General features: G+C 31.9%; 2 protein-coding genes across 4 annotated transcripts; one reads left to right on the top strand and one right to left on the bottom strand.

The window, feature by feature from the left end:
* Positions 1-83: 83 nt before the first annotated feature.
* On the bottom strand, positions 84-1,069 carry LOC123217507 (LEAF RUST 10 DISEASE-RESISTANCE LOCUS RECEPTOR-LIKE PROTEIN KINASE-like 1.1). The gene is made up of 2 exons (XM_044638570.1): positions 364-1,069; positions 84-139 (listed from the first exon to the last, which is right to left on the bottom strand). The coding sequence occupies exons 1-2, from the start codon at positions 1,067-1,069 to the stop codon at positions 84-86; spliced, it is 762 nt and encodes a 253-aa protein (XP_044494505.1).
* A 12,510-nt stretch (positions 1,070-13,579) lies between these two features.
* On the top strand, positions 13,580-17,730 carry LOC123216619 (probable protein phosphatase 2C 15). Of its 3 annotated transcripts, none has more exons than XM_044637097.1 (9): positions 13,580-13,769; positions 14,074-14,517; positions 14,820-14,991; positions 15,094-15,247; positions 15,324-15,387; positions 15,516-15,623; positions 15,760-15,885; positions 16,012-16,244; positions 17,300-17,730. In XM_044637097.1, the coding sequence occupies exons 2-9, from the start codon at positions 14,296-14,298 to the stop codon at positions 17,517-17,519; spliced, it is 1,299 nt and encodes a 432-aa protein (XP_044493032.1). In that variant the 5' UTR covers positions 13,580-13,769; positions 14,074-14,295; the 3' UTR covers positions 17,520-17,730. The 3 variants fall into 3 exon arrangements, with proteins under 3 accessions (XP_044493032.1, XP_044493033.1, XP_044493030.1); XM_044637098.1 differs by having other exon boundaries at positions 13,580-13,882; XM_044637095.1 differs by having other exon boundaries at positions 13,580-14,517.
* The last annotated feature ends 755 nt before the right edge of the window (positions 17,731-18,485 follow it).

The raw sequence follows: 18,485 nt of genomic DNA, 5'->3' as shown, positions 1-18,485 counted from the left end.
GTCTAAAGTGTTACAGTGCATTGAAACAATTCTCTAGATTTCAAGTTCCCTGAAAAAATAGGAGTAGAAGAAAAGATATTTGGTTAAAGAAGTGTATTACCAACTCCTATGCCCAGCTTCAATCGCAATTTCCCATTCCCTGTAGCAAGTTAGAAACAAAATGTTACTGGTTCTTTGAGTGATTGTTTGTTATAGAATTGATCTATCAGGCTTGGATTTGTTATGGGAATAAAATTTGCGCAACATATATAGATCTGTGAAAGCTACTAATAAGTTAAGATAAAAACCAAAATGTAAAACACGGAAAGCAAGATATGTAGCAGCCAGGAATCAGTCCTAGAACTTCACCATAAGTAGTGATACCTGAGAAGTTTGTTCTTCCTGTCACAGAACAATTAAAGTTTCCATTGCTATCAGTTTTGCATTGTCCTCCCGCCGAAAAGCAATCATAACATTCATCAGTCACATTCACTTCCACAGAAAAGGAGCCGGTATACAAATAAGAGTATTCAATACTTGTTTCAGTTTTGTTCACTTGCAAATTAATCCGTGAACAATTAGGAGGGCGTGGAAAAACATTAAATGGGCCCCAGTAAAGGATATAGGAGTTTTGGGAATTATTACAGAGATGATTGAAGTTTTTCGGGGGAGTGTAATTGAGGGGGCATTGGAACCCTGCTAATTTATCGGGCACATTAAATGAGAGAAAAGGAGAGATTGGAAGAGTTAAGTTTTTTAAGGATTTTCTGCTACAATTGTGAAACTCTTCTTCAGAATTTTTGTCTTTAAGCTCTAATGTATTATCCTGAGAGATGCCTTTGATATTGAACCATTGCCTCTGCTTCCCCAGCTGAATACTCGGAACTGGTTCAGTGCAGTTATCTACAACCAGCAACCCACATTCCTGATGCGTTCGATTGGAGAAGGGGAAGCCTATGTTGCCGAGAAAACCACAGCTAAAACGTGGACATCTCGGAATATTCAGCCTCCTGTCCTCTTGAGCCAAGCAAAGCAGTAAAAGGAAAAGAACTGATAAAAGAAAAGCCAGAACGTAAGAGATATGAGCCATCTCCAGTAAGCAACAGAAGTAACAACAAGCTCAAACTATGGCTACTTTCCGAAGTCTTTTGCACTCACTTCTTTCTCAATGTGGAAATTAAAATGCCTTATCCATCCCAACACGGCAGTTGACTTGGAAATTACATAGAGAAGACTTGGGAAATCAACGAGTGCAATTTGGGCTATTAACCTTCTCAGCTTCATCTGTGTTATTAATTAGCACTGACTAGTGACTACTCTGAAAAGACCGTTCTGATGGCTTTCAAGTTGTCTAGCCTGGTGCTTGATAAAAGTGTTTAGTTCAATACAAAGAAAAATGAAAGATCTTGGTTTTTTAATTGGAAATTCATAATTCCTGTTGAGTATAGGTACCCGAATTGTGGAACAGGCATTCCAGGTATAGATGACACGTTTCAGTAATAAAAATGGAGAGCAACGAATCTCCAAATCATGGCAGCATGTCGAACAACTTGAGGAACGGTTTTGTACCTGTTTGAATGACCATGGTTTAAAATCCTAGAATGGGTATTTCATCGAATAGAACGACTGTTCTGTTGCGGATGTAAATTCGTTTTATTCATGGGTTTTGTGTAGGTTTTGGGAGGCTTACAAGAGAGACTAGGGTTTTAATTGCAGTTATTTCTTAATTACTGTTTAATTACTCCTAGATTAATTGTTTAAACTTTAGTTTTGGTTATTTCAGGTTTGACTATCAGTAAGACTATATATAGGTAGGTAATGTTAAATAAAATTAAGTTATTTTTTTAAATTATTCAATTCGGAGAGATTCCATCTAAATAGAGAGATTACGTGTTTTTCTATTTTCTATCAATGTGAGACTCTAAAATTTTAGAATCACACCATCCACTTTCACCTCCAATTTCGAGGAGGGGTGGAAAACCAGAAAATAATTTTCATTTAAGGTTGCAATGAAGCATATGCGATATATTCCTTAGGCCTTGCTTCAATCTTAATGTTCCATGTCCTCCGACAGAAGTTGCAAAAAGGAAAAGAGTTAGTTCAGAACATAAGACTATGTGCAAGTAAAATATTTAACTCTTGTTTGAGTCTTGTTTTTCAGCTGCTTATAACACGTTAGTTGACTTGGAAATTTTCTTGGAAGTCTCGCAGAAACAGACTGTGGTACCAATAATTCATAAAACATTTCCACATTCTTCTGATTGGAAAAATTACTCAGAGACTCTGTCACAACAACGACATCCAATTTATGATGACAGCTACAACATGTCTACTAAAACTCACTTGACACAACTTGATAAATTCTACCTGCAAAGAAAAGATAAGACTTAGCTAATCAGACTTAACTTGACGCAACCAGACAAAGGCTGGTTGCCTCCACGGCATCACTGTTCTATTATTAACTTTGAAGAAAATAGGGATATTAATTAAAATAGGTGAAACAATTTTTGCCTAAATTTTTTAGACCAAAACAGAGAGGAGTAACTTTTCTATGCAAACTAAAGCCCCCGTGTACCACTTTTGCCCTTATGTTAAATAAGCAAAACAAAAACAAACAAATTTTCTTTTCTAATCAAATGCAAAACCGTAAATACAATCAGTGGCCAAAGACAGCAAATCGGAAAGTCATGATTGTTGACTCCATTCTTGCAATTCAAACATCTGACAATCACATTACCCTTCGTAAATGGATTCTGAGGTAAGTTGGATTGTTTTTGTGCTTTTTAAGGGTTGGTTGAAATGGGTTTATTTGATTTTTGTCATCTATCCAATAACCCCCGACTTGGTATGATGTTGCTGATAACAATAGTATTTTGTATGAACTAGGGTTAGATGAAAATAAGGTCAGTTGTGGCAATTTTGACAGCTGTTAGGGTTTATGTAAGAAGGTCGATATAGTCTCAGTTTGGTTAGTATTTTTTAGGTAAAACGTCGGAGTTGGTATTGTAATGATTTATTTTACATATTTAGTTATACAATACTCGTGGTTCGGTCAGATTTTACCTTAATGTATTGTCATTGATGGAGAAAAAAGTCAAACACCAAAGTGCAAATTCACAAAAGCGTGTGCATTCGCAAACGTCAACGCAAGCGCATGCAAAATGTGCAAACTGCACTGTTACACGCAAAATGCACTGTTGACAGAATGTTGTTTTGGATTTTTTACGCGCAATTTGAATTTTTATTAATTAATTAACATTCCTAAGTTCGTTTTTGTAGAGAATTCCAATTAATTAGTAGACTGGGGAGAGGTGATACCAGCTCATAGTTTTAAGGTTTCAATAAATGTTCGCAGTCACAAGGACATGATTAAGCACATCAAGACCTAGCTAAGTCAAACTCAGAAGAAAATGTTCAAGCAAAGCTATTTTGGATAATACTTGGATCTTGAAGTACATGGACATAACTCGACTCTCGTGCATTATGTACCATTCTAACAAGTTAGTAGGGGGGACATTACTTCTACAACTCGTTGGATTTGACATATAAATTTTTACATCGTTGCAACTTCGATCAATGCTCAAATGAGAGTACATTGCTTCTACAAATCTATTGTGTATTTCGAAGTGTTATTGCCTCTATCAACCCATTGCCCCACCATATCCAAGCATATCTATTACCTCAACCATTTTGCTGAATAAAAAAATTCTATCAATCTACATATATTACAATTAACCAAAAAACTAAAAACTTAAAAAAAAGCAAAAAAATTATATAAATAAATATGCCTACAATTGCGCAAAGCTCAAATGCATGCACCAACACTTTCCAATTTCCTAGAAATCGTGTTTCTAGTTTTGCTTTCCCGATCTGGACATAAAAACTTGTTCTTCTTTGACTAATACAATAGATATTGATTGTCTACAAGTAATATAATAATTGGTAACTACCCACAAACAAAATAAAAACATCAACCTCTTTCGTAAATCAGCATTCAAAGCTTTAACTTTATCCATGAAAGTTTTCACAACAAGTTTTGAATGAAACTTTCGATTTATAATAATATAAGATACAAACTTACTTGAAATGTGATGATGTTGTAGCAGAAAAATCACTATTGGCGTGTGTTGTCATTGGGTATTTTGAGAAGTAATAATGGTTAAAAGAAGTAAAGTAAATGGAAAGGGTATTATTGGAAATAAATATAGGTTTGCTTATAAAAGTAAATATTTGCCAAAGTTCGCCTAGAAAGGTTAAGGTAGAAAATTTTTTGCTTATTTTAATTAATATCCCAAGAAAATATGTCTCTAAATTTATAATACCTACAAGTAAACCTAAAAGCATTTTAATCTTTTCCTTTGTTTTAAAATTGAGTTAATTAATATTTTCCAGAGTGATGCACACCTGTTTATAGGGGTATACATGGTTGTGTATCGTAAGCAAATTTGAATTTATCAGATAAGATCATGATCACAGTGAAATGGGAGGATTTCCTAGGGGTGTGATACGATGCACGCTCGCGTAGAGTCCATGCACGCCCATGTATTGCATCCAATAGACAAAAATAAAAATGCATTTAATCTAATTCTCTCATTATTTTCTCACCCCAGCCACACCCAAACGAGAGAGCAGTGAGTGGAAAGTCTCGCAATCACTGGATTGGAGTCATTGGTCATCGGAAATCACTATAGCCATATGCAGAATTGCTTGTACCTAAAAAGACAAGTAAGTTGGCACCCTTTGGTTAAGTTGAGCATGATTTTTGATAGTTTTGCGAATTCTAATCATGAAGTATGATGTTTCCATTTAGTAGTGATGTTATACTAGTCATTTTGATGATTATATGTGTTGAGATGTTGATTTCATTTAGGATTCATGTAAATTGATGAACTCGCCTATACATATACATGTACATATATACATACATATATATACATACATATATATATATATATATACATACATATATATATACATATAATGCTAATGTGGATGTTAATGATTATTGGTTAATGTTTGATTGCGTTTATGTAATTTTGGATGCAGGAAATTGATCTAGGGTGCTTAGAAATATGTTGTATGCTTGTACACATGTTGGGTTGCCAGAAAAATTAGCTAGACAATGCAGAAACTGTAGACGTTGCTATCTCCAAATCACGACACATGACCATATATGACCTCTCACACGCCCGTATATCCTTAGTTTAAATTAAGTAGTTTCACAATTTCATGCACTCGTTTTGAGGAAAGTCATATACGACCATGTGTATGGGACACACGCCGGTGTGACTTTCCAAAAGTGGATGCCACACTTAAGAAGAGGCACACAAGGGTGTACTTTAGGCACACATTCGTGTAGTAAGTTAAAAGACTGTTTTACCCCTAGTTCGAGCATAATTAAGGGGAAGAAGAAGAAAAAGGAAAGAATAAAAGACTTTAATAAGTAAGACAAGCCAGATAGAACTAGAAAAAATATCCGACTATGTAGAAGACAACACAAGACCCTGATTGAGTCAAATCCAGGTCAAAAATCCAAAAAGTTGAGGAAAGTGGTTCACATCTAGATAGCCACCAACTATATGAAGTACTGACAAGATACGTGAAAGCAATAGGATTAGATATGATGTATTTTGTACATGACATCAAGGCACATAGCCACTTAGTTTAATTTAGGTGTGTATGGTAAGAAATTGTGGTTTTTCAGATATTTTCTCATGTGGTCAGCAGAATGCATCATATATGTACCCATGGTAGAGGCCATGCTATGATGGTTTTGACAAAAGTTTCAATTAGCTTATGTAATAAGGAAAGGGACTAAACCTTTCGATTAGCTTATGTGATGAGGGAGGTGACCAGGGTGTCCCATTTTTGTAGATACGTTTGAATTGCAATGGCAACCAGCTTATTAGTGATCTAACGAAATGAACTCTTGTTCTGGCAAGTGAGGAAGTACGTTGGAGTTTGCACACTGCCAGATTGCAGTTAGCTAGAAGGCGGAACCACTGTCAGTTTTTTACAAGATTTGGAAAGTGCAACAAGATGAGAAATGTCCATACAAAGTGCAGTGTGCACAAAGTTTCAATTCCAACTACAAATTCACTCATAAGGTTAATATCTGATTGATAACCTCAACCCCAAGTTGATTTTCATTAATTTTTTTCTGTAGCAAAATGGGCAGGCAAGTAGGGCCCTGAAAGGTCAGTTTTCACATATTCTAGTTGCCAATACATCTCACTTGAGTTCAAAGCATGGAAAGAGGAGAAAGGTTTCGAAATTGAAAGATCCAAGGTACCTGCTCACTTTGAGATTCTAAGGGGGGCAAAAAAACTCAGGTTGGTGAAGGTTTCTTAATCAGTGAAAATTGGGATCCATGCTGCCTTTTTATCATATTGATTTCCACTTGCAATCTCCCAGAAAATAGATGATTTCAATTTTAATAGGATTATATTTGATCTGAACTATTTGAGCTTGAGCTCGGCTTAAAATGAATGAGTTGAGTTCTAGCCAAGAATTAGTTTTATTTTCACAAAATAAGTCAAGTCCAAATCAGTTAAATATTTAAGTTTAAATCGAATCATATCAATTACAGAGTCTATCTTGAGTTAGTTTCTTTTTCTTTTCTTTGAGTCTATTCAAGTTGAGCTTCGTTTAGGACCACCCCCAAATTGAATTGCTTTTTTTTTTTTTTTCACATTGTTTGGAATTATATCGCATAATAGCGTAGAGATGAGGTTATGTAAATAGGAAAAAAATAAAAGAATATTCACATTACCCATTGCAAATCTGAGAATTCTTGTTGATCCAAATAAGAATCCAGCAGGAAAAAGTTTGATTGAGACATTTTTAAGTTAGATTATCCAGTACAACTCTGCCTTGGCTTTCTTTTAATAAATGGTTTCCGGAAATTTATATACAAAACTTGTTTTTTCATGGTAAAAAGAAAAAAAGAAAAATTGTTGAACATAGGTTCACAGAATCACGATACTTGTCAATTTTTTTTTCACTTATCTCTTGACACTATGGAATAGAAAAAAGTTCAACAATTCAAAACAATGTCTTCATTTCTAGACTGGGCATAGACCTGGTCAAATGATATTGGTCCGACAAAAATTAAAACAATGTATAACCAAATAGAATTATGATATAATGATACAGTGCATATTTTGTGTAATTAGAGATGGATTTGAGACAAAAGGAGCTTGAACACAGGTTGACTCAAGTTTCTAATGGCCAGCTTAAGCTCAAGTTGGTCGGAGAAGTTGACTAATGGTTGTCAATGGGCAGGCGGGATGAATAGTATAACCAATCTAACAAATAGTGTTGTTGGAGGAGAATTCGAACTGAGTTATCAAATTGAAACTCTAACTTAAATTTAATTCAAATCAAATTAAATATGAACTCGAATTAATTCAGTTTGAATCCAACTTTACTTATAATTGTTGAGACACGTAATTGTTCTGATGCAAAATTAAAAAGACTACACGTGTCAACATAACATCATGAATCAAGTATACAATCAAACCAGCTCAACTAGTCAATCTGGTCTAGGTTTTAAAACCCATATTAAACCAAAGAAATGAATTTCGAGGACAAGACATCCTTCCTGTTTTAAATCCTATAGTTGGTACGAAATTAATTAAGAGTTGTGATGTTTTAAGTAATCTGAGCCACAGGAATAGGCAAATTGTTGCAAGATAGAATAGCACAAATGTTGAGTTGTTTTTGGAGAACAATCTCAAGTTATTTTCATTAAAAAGCTGAAGTGATTTTTATCTCCCAACCAACATTACTTTCTGCAATTTATTATCTAACTGCCCCAAGCTTATACTGATTGAATGCTTCTTCAAAAATTATTCCCAATTTGCTAGCTTAATGAAGCCCGCAAATACATTAGCATAATTTCGCACAACCGGTTGTTTATATGATTGTAGTGAATGGCATGATTGATTCATTGATCTTTACCATTGGTATTGTAATTTATCTTGTGAAAGATTGTAAATTGTCTACGTTAATTGTTTGTAAAAAATCTTATCAATACATATCAAACAGACAGGTAAAATTAGCACTTGTTTTTTGGATTTTCAAAAGTTTCCCTTCAACTATAAAAAATGAGTAATAATTAATATATTAATGATGAGTATTAATAAGTACTAACTGGTTGATGTTTTATTTTATGATGAATGATTTTGAATTAAAAATAAATTAAATAATTAAATATCTGAATTATAAGATAACAAGTTAGTTTTAAATACTTGTTAATATTAATGGTTAGAACATGTACTATTAATCCCAAAAAAAAACAACTTCTATTGTTTTCTCTCTGCTTTCTTTCTACATAAACAATCCAAATCCGTTGATTGCAACTCTAGAAGATCACCCTAAACAAAATAAATGAACTTGATATCAAGGAGAATAATTGGATACCAAATTTATTGGCATAATCTTGTGAGAGATTTTTGTGATATATTTTTAGCATTATTGTCAGGGTTCGTGACTTTTCTTGCTGTGGACATTCATGCACTTGCCGGACTGAAACCACAGAATCTAAACGTGGTTACATATATTTAATGATGAAAAATGACGCTTTTCCGAGGAACAAAATTTGTGAAACTAACCTAACCCTCAGGTTTTTAGTGGCCCCATAAATATTAAATTCATCACAAAACAGGAGATATGGTATCATTTCTATGATGCAAATGTTTGATCTCTATTACTCTAAGTAGATAAGTAGGGGTGGATTTAAACTAAGTCGTGCTTGAGTTTGACTTAAATCTAAAACGATAAATTTGAATCGATTCAAATGATGAATACTAACATTAGAGAAGATGACAAATTGTTAAAAAAAAAAAAAGAAGAAAAATCATTATCGGAGAAAAAGTCGAAAAAAGAGAAGAATCGTTGAAAAAGAATAGATATGTTAAAGAATCATCAATGCCTCCAAACTTAAACCGAATTTATAATTAATTTTTTATTTATCGGTATAATGAAATGTTAACTATTTAATTAATATATTTAAAGTTATCTTTTATATATTTTATATGTTTTAAAAATATAATAAATATTTAATATTATTATATAAAAATATAATAATTTAATAATAGATTAAACTGGTTGATTATTGGACTGAATTGGTTAAATTGCAAGGAAGTGCAATCACTTATTTTGATTATCAATTTAATTTTAAAAACACTGGTGGAAGAGATTACAAAGTACAAATTTCTTGTAAGCACCGTTAAATCATCCCACAAGTTGGCAAGACTAGCCACCCCACCTCCTCGTGTCAAATTTGTGATTTTGACCGTAAAATAATCTTCCCGTGGAATCGGAATCTTAAAATACAATCTAGTGTGGTAAGGTGTAGGTGAAGACCAACAAAAATAAAGTAATCACCGTACAAAAATGATTATGCAAGTCAGAGTAAAGTACACATCATTTGCCACCACATGCAGACCCTTTACTCGCGTGTCACCTTTTTTACACGTCCACAGCAGAAGCGGTCACTACTCTTCCACTCTCCTTTTCTGTTTTTTTTTTTTTTTAAATTAAAAAGTAATTTAATTTTTTACTAAATAGATTAAATTTTTTAATTAAAAAATTAGATAATTAAAGTTAAATAATATTATATATATTTATTTTAAGTATATTAAAAAATATATACTTATATATATTATTAAATATATGATTATTATTTTATCTTTAATTTAAAATGATTCACTCATATAATGACATATATCAAATATATAATTATTTATATATTTAAAATAAATATATATAATTTTATTGATTAGATTTTCTTATTAAAAAATTAAACTTTTATGAACTTTCATATTTTCTATACAAATAACCAAACTTTTAATTTTCTTATTAAAAAATACTAAATAAACATAATTAGAATTTTTTTTAAAGTCAAATGATTAATTTGATAATTTAAATTAGATATTGTGAAAGTTTAATTATTTAATAAAAAATTAGAAAATTAGTTTATTTAATAGAAAATTTTAAAAGTTCAAAAAAAAAAAAAAGAAATTATAACAATTCAAAAAAATAATGTGGCAATTTGACATTTTGAAATGTTATTATCTTTATTATACAAAATATGTGACTGTTGATGTGAAATTTTGTACAAATGATGAGTATAGAAGACAGAGGCGTGATGTTACTACAGGATAATAAGTGTGTGGAAATAAATGTGTAATTGTATGCAATCAACAGAAGAAATAAAGTAGTGTTTTTTAAAGTAACCTGACTCATTGCTCGGTAGCATGGGTCCACTATTATGTAATTTACTCTTTTGCCCAAAATGTAGTAGACAAATTGTAAATCATATGAAAGAGCCCTCATCAGGGTTTTTTTTAGGTGTGTATATGGTCGGTTTAATATGGTTTAAAAGTTTTTTAACCCAAATTAAATAAATAGTTTAAAAAATTATTAAACCAAACTAAAATATTTTAAATTTTAAACTAAATCAAACTAAATTAAAAAATATAGTTTGATTTAGTTTAGATTACGATTTGAATCATAATTATTGTATTTTATGATGCACGATACATATTATATCATATGATACGATACAATACAGATGAAAAGTAATACTTATTATAAGGTGCATGAGGAGTGTACATGAAAAATTTTTAAATATTAAGGATGTTTATAATATTTTTTAATGGATGACGTGTCAATTTAATATTTTATTAGTTTTTATTATTTTAATTTTTAAAAGGCATATCATATGATATGATACACAATATGATAATTTAAATTTTTGGTATAATATTTTGAAATCATTCATTTTTAAATATATATATCAATTAATAAAATTATAATTTTCTAAAACATAATATATACATATAAAATAAAAATAAAATATATATACAATATACATATAAAGAAAATGACAAAATAAATATAAAAATAAATTGTACACCTAATTGCTTATTAGAAAATTCTGTCAAATATAATTATATATATATTTAAAAAATACGGTTTACGGTTTGGTTTGGTTTGAAAATCATACAAATCGTAATCCCAACTAAAAAAAAAAAAGGTTTGGAAAATTTAAACCCAAACCAATCCAAACCATAATATTTAAGTGGTTTAGTTTGATTATATACTTTGAGTTGAATTATATATACCCCTAGGTTTTACAACTTCACTACCTCTCCATAATCCTTCATTCATGAGACCAGAAGATGAAGTTAATTGACAAAATTACATCCCTAAAACTTTAGACTTAAACCATACGCCAGAGGACTATTTCCCACCCAAATTTTAATGCCAAGACAAATACACATTTATGGGGTTTGAAAAATCTAAAATCTCATCTGTTGGTCAACTGTCATTAGAATTTTCTATTAGAAGTAAGGTTAAATCGTTATTTTACTAATAATATTAAAAATTATAAAATATATTATATTTTCTCCTCTAAGTTTTAAAAACCAGCAATTTCACTCTTATCTAAAGTTTTCTTATTTTGAAAAGTAACATCCCCCCTCCCCTCCCCCAAAACCTAAGGTTTGTTTCTTCAACCCTCCAACCACCATATCTAAGGTCGATGACCTCCCCTCTCCACCTTAAATTGTTTCTAGCTTTGTCTCTTCTCCAATCAGATCCACTCCTTAATGGTGCAAGATTTTGTCAAATTCAAACGAATCATCGTCTAGATGATGATTCGTCTGGATATGTCGATGACACTAAATGATTTGTTTGGAGCCATCGACGCATCTAGATTTGACAAAATTTGGCATCGTTGACTCATCCAGATTTGATGAAATCTGGTGCCATTGACGCATCTAGACTTTATGAAATTTGGTGTCATCGACGAGTGGATCCTACCGAAGATATGAAAAGATAGAGCCGACAACAGTTTAGAGTTGAGAGAGGAGGTCGTTAACGTTGAAGATGGTAGCCGGAAGGGTAAAGAATAAAATCTTAGGTTTTGGGGGGGGGGGGGGGGAAGGGAGGGGTGGGAATGTGATTTTTCAAAGTTAAAAAATTTTACGTAAAGGTGAAGTTGTTAGTTTTTAAAACTTAAAGAGGAAAGTGTAATAATTTTATTATTTTTTAATATTATTAATAAAATAACAATTTCACCCATGTCTCTAACAGAAAATTTCTATTACAATTGACCAATGAGTAGAATTTTGAGTTTTTCAAACTTTATATATATGATTTTGACAGTACATTAAAACTTAAATAGGAAATAGTCCTTCGGCCTAAACCATATCTTGAACTATCTTACCTCAAGCGCAAGTTTGACTGTTTTCATCCTCAATTGAAAAAAAAAAAAAAGACAATCTCACCAGATTTGAACCTTATAATTGAATCAAATAATCCGATATGATAGTTAAAATAATAAAATTATACTTATATACTTTTAGTACAAAATTTGAGTATATAAATAATATATTATTACATAATTAGATGATTTTAAATTAAAGATAAAATAACATTTAACATATAATAACACATCATCTGTGTACCTAAATTATATACCCAAAATATAAACACATAACATTGCTCTAATTAAAATAAGTTTTAACTTTGATCAATCATACTGACCGTTGATTCACAGTCAATTCAGTCTATTTAAAATAAATTTTAACTTTAATTAATCATACTTGACCTCTGATGGTGCATCTAGTTTAAATAATGTTTTATTACTAAAATTGAAAAATTATTTTGATGATATATATATTTTTGGTAACTATTTTGAAGATGGATTATTTAAAAGATTACTAAGTATAAATTATTATTATATTTTATAAATTTTGATAAAAATTAATAAATATATATAATTATTATCTTTAATTAAAAATAATAAAAGAATACTGATATATTATTTTAATTAAATACTTATAATTATTATAAAATATACTTCATATTATTTATTATATTAATTAAAAATAAAGGTATTTTTATCCTAAAAATTTAATAAGTAATAACAAAATTAAAATTATCAAAGTAATCTTTAAATACCTAAAATAGAGATGATAATAAGAGTAACTTCAAGATTACCTGTCACGTTACTATTTTTAATAAAAAATTATTAAAATTTTTTATTATTGATAAATTAAATAAAATAATCTTTATAATAAAATATAAATTATCAAAATACTCTTTATATACAGTAAACAAAACCCCCCCCTTAAATTGTTTGAAACGATAATAATATTATTTTGGTAATATTTTTGTGGAATACTGAAGTGCAAAGTTTTTATCACATGCACTTGATTTTACCTATGGCACATCATTTTATACATTTTTTTATTATTTAAAATATTTTTACAAAAAAAATGAAAAAAGGGTAGTTTTTTAAATAATTTGTGAAAACATAAAAAACAAAAAATAAAAACAACTTCGACAGAAATTGAATGTGGATTTGTTGCCAGATCAACTTTATAATTTCAGCAAAGCCTTACTTTCGGACCCCCTTTCACTGTAAGCCATGACTCAGAGCCAAATAATAATAATAATAATAATAATAATAAAAGGAGCTGTCTTTTGAAGCAACCAAGCATTTCTTTAGGGGATCCTCGTTCTTGTATGCAAAGATTCAATCTTTGTTCGTTCTGTGAACTGATTTTTTTTTTTTCATTTTGAATATAAACATTTTTTAAGTTAGTGGGCTTTACAGTTCATATCTTGTCACCAAAACGCGTTGCGTTTCCGTGTTGATATCTTCCTCTTCTTCTTTCTTTTGTTTGGCTGCAACGTGGATACTGCTGCTTTTGTTGTTGTTAGCAGATCTGCATTTTGGCTTTGGTCCAAAGGCCACTTTGACATTCTCGTTGGTAATGCCTTTGGAAGTTTGTTCTTTGTTTGCTTGTTGAGAAAAATGAGGCAAAAAGTTTTGAGACTTTATAAATCTTTTGTTTCAAGTTGGCATCTTTAGTTGTTATTTATGGTATAGTTTTAAGTTTTTTGTTTGACTGATTTTAATTTAATAAATATATTAGAGCAATGTGGTGGTTTTAGGTTCACTGATTTATTGTTCTGAGTGAAGTTTTTGTGATTTTTCTTTGTTTTGATGGTATGATTTGTTTTGTTATCTGGGTAAGCTTATATTTGTTTCTGGTTTTGTGGCTGATGATGCAGATCAAGTGGGGAATTTAATTAGTGTTGAATTTCAAGAAGTGATTTTGTTATAGTTTGAAGTTTTGGGTCAAGATAGTGAATTTTTTAGTAGAAAGAATTTGGATTTTGATTGAGTAGGAGCGAGTTTGATCTCAAGTTGTTGAGACATAATACGCTTGTGAGGGTAAGGGTTTGGTGAATTTGAGGTATTGTGCTGCAACCAAAGACATTGAAGTGGTAAATATGGCATCTAGAGAAGGGAAGCGTCATCATCATCATCATCATCATGATCTTGTGCCTCTTGCTGCTTTGATCAGCAGAGAGATGATGAGTGAGAAGATGGAGAAGCCGACTATTAGATATGGGCATGCAGCTCAATCTAGGAAAGGAGAGGATTATTTCTTGATTAAGACAGATTGTCAAAGAGTACCTGGGAATTCGTCATCTACTTTCTCTGTCTTTGCGGTAACTCTTGGCCCTTTTCTCGTGGAGATCTTAGTTTTTATGTATTGACTGCCATGTTATCTTGTTTTGTTGATGCCTAGAGTCATAAATTTTATGTTATCTTTCTAGCTTACCTTCACTTAATTTAAATATTCTAGCCAATTATCTAACTTGTTGATTGAATTACAGTAAACCTTATTTAGATTTATGGATCCGATAGATGTGCTTCATTTTTCCGGGATGTAGAGTTTTAGATTTCATCCTTCTTCAGCTGTATTAATCTTTATTGTCCGGTATGATTTACTGTTTACTGCTAATTTCAGATCTTTGATGGGCACAATGGGAATGCTGCAGCAATTTATACAAGAGAACATTTGTTGAATCATGTGTTGGGCGCCATTCCTCATGGGCTTGGGTGGGATGAGTGGCTTCAGGCTTTACCTCGGGCTTTAGTTGCGGGATTTGTGAAGGCAGACAAGGAATTTCAGAGCAGAGGCATGGAATTGGCCTATTTTTTATTATTTATATTTGAACTTCCTTGTCATGAGTTTAAGGAAAACTAACTAATACTATCTATAATTGCTTAATGATCTTCAGGAGAAACGTCTGGAACCACAGCTACATTTGTCATAGTTGACAGATGGACTGTGACGGTTGCATCTGTAGGAGACTCTCGTTGCATATTAGATGCCCAAGGTGGTGTCATTACCACCTTAACGGTTGACCATAGACTTGAAGAGAATGTGGAAGAGTGTGTATCTACCTCAAAGCTTAGTTTCTTCCTGTAATCTGGATGGAAATAATAATTGGTTATTCTGTGACTGCAGGAGAGAACACGTAACTGCAAGCGGGGGTGAAGTTGGGAGGCTTAGCATTGTTGGTGGTGCTGAGGTGAGATGCTTTCACATATTCCTCATTTACCAAAGTTTCTTTCATTAATGTTAAACAACATGATTTCTTTCTTCCCTTTTCATATTATTATCCTTTGCGGTGTTATAATATTTGCTTAACCTGTACAGATTGGTCCACTACGTTGTTGGCCTGGTGGTTTATGCCTTTCGAGGTCAATTGGAGATATGGATGTTGGAGAGTTTATAGTACCGATACCATATGTCAAACAAGTGAAGGTATCCATTTAATTTTATGTTGTAAACTTGTGAAGCATTGATTTCTTTTCTTTGTCTATGAATCCTCTGCGTTTGAGATTGAAAATACTACACCAGTCTTTAGAATGAATTCTAACATTGTTCATTTTTATAAAAGCTATCTAATGCGGGGGGGAGGCTCATTATTGCTTCTGATGGAATCTGGGATGCCCTATCCTCAGAAATGGCTGCACAATCTTGCCGCGGATTGCCAGCTGAACTTGCTGCTAGACAAGTTGTGAAGGTGAATTAAGAATTTGATGCTTTAAAATTTTGCAGTGCTAGCTCTGTATATAGTTAGGTGCTTAACTTTTGTTTTAACTGATTTTCAACCCAGTTTCTTATTCCATTTGATCAATTATTTGTTCAGGAAGCCTTACGGACAAGGGGCCTAAAAGATGACACGACTTGCATAGTTGTTGACATAATTCCTCCAGACAATTCAGTACCGCCTTTGACTCCACCCAAAAAGCAGAACAAGTTTAGGGCACTTCTTTTTAGAAAGAAGTCCAATGATTCTGCAAATAAACTCTCTAAGAAACTTTCAGCTGTAGGAATAGTTGAAGAACTGTTTGAAGAAGGGTCAGCAATGCTAGATGAAAGGTTGGTAGTTCCTCTGCTTTTCTGAATTTTTGTTTTGTGATTGATTGTAGAGGCTTATGACTGTGCATTGATTTCTAATCTGGTTTTCCATCTGTGGTTCTTGCTTGTTCTAAATTTAAATTAGGGTTATCTAGTCTACAATAATACATGTATAAACGGTTGGGTACTAACGGATATAAACAAATTGTCGTGTTATCATGTGATATAAAGTAAATAATCAAATTATCTAATTATATGACGACATATTGGTTTGTTTGTATCCATTAATATCCACTGTTTGCACCTATTGTATTACTCTTTAGTTTAGGATTTCAATTGGAATTGATGAGAGACATGAAAAGAAAAGCAGTAGATAAGGCCAATGTCCTACTAAAAGTCATGTTTGCGACATCTTTTTGAATGTGCAAAATTTTGTCATTTCCAGGATTGATAATAGGTTCTCCCAACCACTGTAAAGGACATTAGCCTTAAATTTGAATCTTACCGGTATATATATCATAGGACTTCTTAGTCAATGAGGGGTTTGTGTAAATTTTGGTCCAACAAACTATCAAAACATTGTTCGTTTTTGACACATTCTATAACGGTTTTGTTTTTGAACATTACAACTTAGAAAGTGTCTTAACAGTTTGGGAGTTCACAAATTGTTTAACCAATATTCTGTAATCATCCTCAAGCGACTTGGGATGTCTATATATACCTAAGATTTCTTCCATGTTTTGTCATATGGAATTTGCCTAAAGGTATTACAATATGGATGCACAAGTTAGTTCCTAAGTGCATAGTTTTTGAAGTGGAATCATGGAATTAATTTGAGAGAACAAGACTGGTTTTGCTTTATATGATAGCCATTCTGAAAAAGTTGTGCATGCGTCAAATGCCTCTGCTGAAACTTCAGAAAGTATTTGCGCTTTGTAACTATCATGCATCTTTTGTTGCCTAATCTAAAAATTTTCCAATACTTCGATTCTTGTCAACTGAATATTTATTTTGTGATAAGCTTGTGATCTGTATGTTTATCAACATTGAACTCATTGCTTTTCAATATCTTGTAGACTGGGAAACGATGAACCTACCACACAATCAACGTCCGGTCTTTTCATGTGTGCCGTATGCCAAGTTGACCTTGCACCAAGTGAAGGCATCTCAGTTCATGCTGGTTCCATTTTCTCCACCAGCTCAAAACCCTGGCAAGGACCTTTTCTTTGTGCTGATTGTCGTAATAAGAAGGATGCCATGGAAGGAAAACGTCCTAGCGGAATTAAAGTGTCATAATTTCCTTTTTTATTTTTTTTTTAACTCCCTTATTCTTTCTCCCTGCATTCTAATTTTTTGTACCCAAATCCCTCTAGGATAGTCAATTTATTGAATCTTACTACATCAGTTCTATATGTAATATACAAAATAATGTAAAATAAGTTTTACTGGTTAAAGAAGAGTTAATTGAGGATAACACTAATTGAATTTTCGGATTTCTCAAGGGAAATGAGTTCGTTGTGCGCTTTTGATATTCACTGTTTGTAAATGCAGTATTACTTTATATTAATTTCATTTCTAACTAATCTCTAGCTATTCAATCATGGGGCAGCTCAAGGAATGTGGCTCTGTATACTGACCGTGTTAGAATATGTTCTAAAAATCAATCGTTTTAATTGGTTTTAAGGGTTGTATATCTTGCATATACATTATTAATAAAAGAAGAGTTCTGTCATATTTCACATGTTTTCTACGTTACTTTCATATTTATGTTGTAGTTATATATTGCATCCATATTAGCTATATGCATACGACATGTGAAAGGTCTCGATGAGTTTTAATAAACGTCATCAAATCGTTCCTTACATAGACAATATGTTTGGGCAATAGTATTGTATAGTGGGTGTGTGTTATATCACCACAGTATATCAATGGATGATATTAGACATGGTAGATATACACATGGGTAAACAATGAAACCATTTGATGGTTAGAGAACTGATCAAAGGTTATTCTATTATATTGTTTATCGAACGTGACCGCTGAACGATGATCACATGGACATTAATATGTAGTCAATGATACATCGTGAATCATACTAGTGTATAGATCCTTTGACTTGAGATATCACAGTTGTGCTTCATTCCGGATCGTATGGTTCATACGGTGTATACCACAAGACTAATCATGTCTCGTTCAGAAGCCGTTTTGATCATATGTTGCTTGAGCGAGAGGACAAGTGATGATCATACAGGGATCCGTTAG

Source organism: Mangifera indica, chromosome 5, assembly GCF_011075055.1.
Source record: "Mangifera indica cultivar Alphonso chromosome 5, CATAS_Mindica_2.1, whole genome shotgun sequence".
Lineage (NCBI taxonomy): Eukaryota > Viridiplantae > Streptophyta > Magnoliopsida > Sapindales > Anacardiaceae > Mangifera > Mangifera indica.
The sequence above is the reverse complement of the archived record's forward strand: the minus strand, read 5'-3'. Positions and strand labels throughout refer to the sequence as shown.

Coding starts and splice junctions, on each gene's coding strand:
- LOC123216619 (XM_044637097.1), top strand. CDS start 14,296: ATGGCATCTAGAGAAGGGAAGCGTCATCATCATCATCATCATCATGAT. Junction 14,518..14,819: donor CTACTTTCTCTGTCTTTGCG/GTAACTCTTGGC, acceptor TGCTAATTTCAG/ATCTTTGATGGGCACAATGG. Junction 15,886..16,011: donor CTGCTAGACAAGTTGTGAAG/GTGAATTAAGAA, acceptor TTATTTGTTCAG/GAAGCCTTACGGACAAGGGG.
- LOC123217507 (XM_044638570.1), bottom strand. CDS start 1,069: ATGGCTCATATCTCTTACGTTCTGGCTTTTCTTTTATCAGTTCTTTTC. Junction 140..363: donor AGGAAGAACAAACTTCTCAG/GTATCACTACTT, acceptor AACTTGCTACAG/GGAATGGGAAATTGCGATTG.